Here is a 5,119-nt window from a genome sequence, read left to right on the forward strand (position 1 = left end):
TTGACTCCCTCTGTCTTGATAAGGCACAAACGTGGAGAGTTTGAGGGCATTCTTGGGCCTCCGGCTCGGAGAGGACTGGCCGGGCATCCAGCAGGTGTCAGAGTGGCCAAACTCTGTGCATTCCCGGGTGCAGTTCCCCGTCATGGCTACATCGGGCAAAGGCCGGAGATCTACACACGGGGGGAAAAAAGAAGACGGGGGGTGGGGGAGAAGGAGAATGGTTAAGAAGACACACCGGCATCGTCCGCAGCATCGACAGCAACTCGGCTAAGATGGGAAGAGCTCAAAGCAAAGCATGCTGGGAAAACGTACCCTAACAGGCTCCCTCTCTCTCTCTCTCTCTCCTCTCTGTAGGATGGTCAGGCTGCCTTCCCCAAAGGAGAAATAACAAGACAGGGAACTAAAAGAGGCACGGAGAATACTAGTCCTCAGGGGTTAGGCAGCAGGGGTCCCCAACCTTTTAAAGCCTGCGGGTCCTTTTGGGGATCCTGACACAGGGTGGTGGGCACAATCACAAAACGGCTGCCACGGGAAGTGGAGCCAACCACAGAATGTCATGGAGCAAGGTTATAGATCACATAAGTCTGAACAGTGAAGCTTCAACATTTCAGGCAGGAGCCATGTTTAACAAGATGGCTTTTAATCTGCACAGTCATTCAGAAGCACTGCTGGGCAAACGCCCCATCTAGCCCCTCCCACTTTCTAGAAGAAGAAGGATTGGATTTATACCCTGCCCTTCACTACCCAAAGGTGTCTCAGAGCGGCTTACAAACTCCTTCCCCTCCCCCTCCCCACAACAGACACCTTGTGGGGTAGGTGGGGCCGAGAGAGCTCTTGACAGAAACGGCTCTTGGGAGAACAGCTCTGAAAGAACTTGTGACTGACCCAAGGCCACATAAGAAGAAGAGGAGAAGAGATTGGATTTATACCCCGCCCTTCACTCAGAGTCTCAGAGCGGCTCCAAGGAATACCAGGGTCGTGACACAGAGCCAGGCAATGGCCGAGCACTTCTGAACGTCTCTTTCCTTGAAAACCTTACAGGGGCACCATAAGTCGGCTGTGATTTGATGGCCCTTCCCACCACCAAATAATAATTAGAAGAGATTGGATGTATACCCCGCCCTTCACTACCTGAAGGAGTCTCAGAGCGGCTTACAAACTCCTTTCCCTCCCCCTCCCCACAGCAGACACCCTGTGAGGTAGGTGGGGCTCAGAGAGCTCTGAGAGAATCGGCTCTTTTTCAAGAACAGCTCTTATCAGAACTATGGCTCGGCCCAGGGCACTCCGCAGGTGCAAGTGGAGGAGTGGGGAATCAAACCTGGTTCTCCCAGATTGGAGTCCCCGCACTCAACCACTACACCAAACTGGCTCTCTAAAAGCCCTTGGTGAGTGTTGGCGGGGATTCCTGGGCGAGGACAGTCTGGTCTGCAAGGTGGGGGGGGGGGAACACAGCCTCAATTCTGCATTCAACAGATTAAGGCAGGAATGAGATGATAAGAGTCCCGGGTGATAGAATGGACTATATCCACCATAGACAGGGAATACATTTTTAATGATCTCTCTAAAAACACACACTGCACTGCAGGTACAGAACCAGCACACACGGAGTGAACTGGATCAGAACCTTTCCCTCCATGTGACCATTTTTAAATTCTTGTTTTTGGGGGAGGGGGGCGCTTACAGGTGACATCACCTCCCTCTGCAGTCTGAATGGGTGCACTCCACCCTGCCACTTCGGGTGTCTAGCCCATTGTTCTCCTGTAGGGATGCCAGCCCAGAATTACAGCTCATCTACAGAGATCAGTCCCGGGGAGAAAATAGATGCTTTGGAGGGTGGACTCTATGGCACTGTACCCCACTGAGGTCCCTGTCCTTCCCCAGGATCCACCCCCAAATCCCCAGGAGTTTCCCAACCTGGACCTGGCAACCCCGTTCTCCTGCTAGGGTTGCCAGATCTGTTGGAAATGCTGGTGTGTGTGTGGGGGGTGTTCCGGGAGCCAGAAATGTTGTCACACGACGTACCTACATGGCCGGAAGTGATGTCACAAGACGCGCCTATGTCACCCGGAAGCGAAAGAGGCATGCTGGTCAGGGGCGATGCTCTGGTTTTTGGGCAAAACTCTATGGTAAAATCAGACTCAAACCATAGAGTTTTGCCCAAAAACCAGAGTGCCCCCCCCCCCAGATCACCAATGTACCTATGTCACTTCTGGGTGATATAGGCACGTTGTGTTTATTTCCAGCGAGGCCGTTGTTTGGGGGAGATTTCCTCTCGCCGGCCAGCTGGCCGGCGGTAGGCAGGAGCCCGCAAAACCAGGAGATACCTTGCCCCCAACTAGGGAATGGCAACCCTATCTCCCGCATGTGTAAAACAAGCCTAAAGCCCAGTCCGGATCCCAGAAGCCTGCCTTTCCCCGTTTCTGTCCACGGTACCTCAGTGCCGATTCTTGCCAATCCCTGATGATCCATCTACGGTCAGAGGCCCAAAATTTGCTAGCTATTCCGGGCCCCAAGGAGATCAAACTAATCGCTACTAGGACCAGGGCTTTTTCGGTGGCGGCTCCTACCTGGTGGAATGAGCTCCCAGGGGAGATCCGGGCCCTGCGGGATCTTATGCAGTTCCGCAGGGCCTGCAAGACGGAGCTCTTCCGCCAGGCTTTTGAGTAGGAGCCCCCCCCCACTATACTACCACCGTTGTGGGCTGGATGAAGCCCTGAGGAAACATCCGAACGTGGAAGAAACTGTCAACTTGGAACTCGGACACACAATCCGTCATCTTTGGATTATGATATCATTGAGCACTTTGTTTATATAGGAATTTTAAGATGTATTATGTTTTTAAATTTATTATGTATATTATGTTTTTATTATGGCAAGGCTCTGCCTCGCCTCTGTAAGCCGCCCTGAGCCTATGGGGAGGGCGGGGTATAAATGTGAAAAATAAATAAATAAATAAAGCGAAGGGGGCCCCAGATAAGGCAGCCATCTCCTGAAAGAAGCCCTCCAAGATGCTGAGACCCAGGCGGGAGAGCCCAAATGCTGGGGAGGGGGGGGAGGGCCTGGAGGCACTCGGCCCAATGCCGATAGAAGACTTCTTGGCCATCTCTCCAGAGCAACATCAGAACCCTCTTCCCCATGTCTCTGCAGACAGATATATCATGCCTGGATGGCTACCTGGCTGCTAGTCACTTTTCCCCACAGAAAGACTGGAGGAGCCCCCCCTGGGGAAGGTGCGTGGCTTTTGCCCCTGTGCATGAAGGCGAGGAAGAGGCTCTGCTTGATGGCCCCGAGATTTAACACCTCCTCCGGAAGACCCAAAGAAGACGTGAAGCCCTAAAACTGAGGCAGACCTCATGACCTGGCCGCCCTGCCCTCCAATCAGGGTTGCCCGCTCTGGTGGGGAAATACCTGGAGATTTGGGGGTGGAGCCTGGGGAAGGCTGGGTTCAGGGAGGGGAGGGACCTCAGGAGGGTACAGTGCCACATAGGATCCACCCTCCAAAGCAGCCATTTCCTCCAGGGGAACTGAACTCTGTTGTATGGAGATCAACCGTAACAGCAGGAGATCTCCAGACGCTACCTGGCCGTTGGTAACCCTACCTCCCATCACACCTTTCCCACTACAGTACAGTGGAGACGTTGAGTATAGGGGTAGTTTATTGGATTAAGGGTCTGCAGTGTCCTCCTAGAGAAGAATTCAGTCCAAGTCTTCGTATGTATCTACTTCACAGAATACTTTGTCTTCAATAAACCCCAAAAAGTTGTCAAACACACACACAAAAACTGGAAGTTGAGGCTACAACAGTGGTAAATCCAGCAGGTCCATCAAGCAGGTGGTTCTTTTATGTCCCTCCTGGACAAGCACTCTGGTCAAAATGCTGTTCCTCTTCCTCTAAATCCTCAGAGGCCATTTCAGACCTACTATTAGCCACAAGGTATAGATAGGGGCTCTGGGGCAAGTGATGCTCTGTCTTCTTGGTGCTTGGGGGGGGCCAACAGTGGGAGGGCTTCTAATGTCCTGGCCCCACTGGTGGACCTCCTGATGGCACCTGGTATTTCTGGCCACTGTGTGACGCAGAGTGTTGGACTAGGTGGGCCTTTGGCCTGATCCAACATTGGCGTCTTATGTTCTTATGACCTTGGCTGGCCACGTAGGGTCCCCAGCTCTAGGTTGGGAAATGTGGAGATTTGGGGGATGGAGCCTGTGGAGGGTGGGGTTTGGAGAGGGACCTCATCAGGGTGTCATGCCACAGACTCCACCCTTCAAAGCAGCCATTGTCTCCAGGGGGAACTGATCTGGCAATTAATAGTGGGAGAGCTCCAGGTGCCACCTAGAGGTTGGCAACTACCCGGAATCACAATGTGTGAACCTGCCAGGAGAGAAGGACATGCTGCCGCTGCTGCCTTCAATGCATTTTGGCTTCCAGGTCCTTCTCTGGTGCCTTCCTACAGAACTCTAACCTAGCCTAGTGCACTCTCAACCCTCCTGCACACATACATGAGGCTACTAAGCAAGGCAAATGCTGGGACAGATGCCTGAACTTGGGGTGAGTGGTGCCAGTTGGGAGTACACAGGAAGGAAGCAGAGAGGTGGCTGCCCAGTGGAATCTTCCCACGGTGCGCTGTGCTTCTTAGTCGCTTCTGCCAAACTCAGTATCTGTGTGCATGGGAACAGTGTTCCCTCTAAGCTGAGTTAGTGTGAGCCAGCTCACAGTTTTTGAGCCTCTGGGCTCACACATTTTTTGTCTCAGCTCAGAGCAAACTGATTTATGCAGCGGCCAAATCGCTCGCACACAACTTTAATGCCAGTAGCTCACAAAGTAGAATTTTGGCTCACAAGACTCCACAGCTTAGAGGGACCGTTGCATGGGAAGGCAGCTTCCTTTGGCTAGTCCCTCCATGCCAAGTACCCCACAGGCTTTCGGATTCTGCCTTCCCTAGCTGACATCCTCATCCTACCAAACAGGCATCTGAGGTGCTGCAGATGAATTAGTGGGGTTTGTTGTGGTTCCCTCCCCCCTCCATGAACAGGGCGGTGTCCTCGCCCCTGTCTGTTTCGTACATGGGCACCTAAATTGGAGAAGGGGCAAATCTGGATTTCCAGGGACCTGGAGATTTTC

At 52.9% G+C, this 5,119-nt stretch overlaps 1 protein-coding gene across 1 annotated transcript in view; it reads right to left on the bottom strand.

Moving 5' to 3' along the window:
• The window catches only part of LOC107115764 (protocadherin-9-like), a gene marked incomplete at its 5' end in the record, with an annotated part of 40,083 nt that overhangs the window by 234 nt on the left and 34,730 nt on the right, over positions 1-5,119 (bottom strand). Inside the window, one exon of the mRNA XM_015417530.1 lies at positions 21-170. Coding sequence (XP_015273016.1) covers positions 21-170 — 150 coding nt within the window. The remainder of the gene's footprint in view (positions 1-20; positions 171-5,119) is intronic.

Source organism: Gekko japonicus, unplaced genomic scaffold, assembly GCF_001447785.1.
Source record: "Gekko japonicus isolate JY-2015 unplaced genomic scaffold, Gekko_japonicus_V1.1 scaffold4503, whole genome shotgun sequence".
Classification (NCBI taxonomy): Eukaryota; Metazoa; Chordata; class Lepidosauria; order Squamata; family Gekkonidae; genus Gekko; species Gekko japonicus.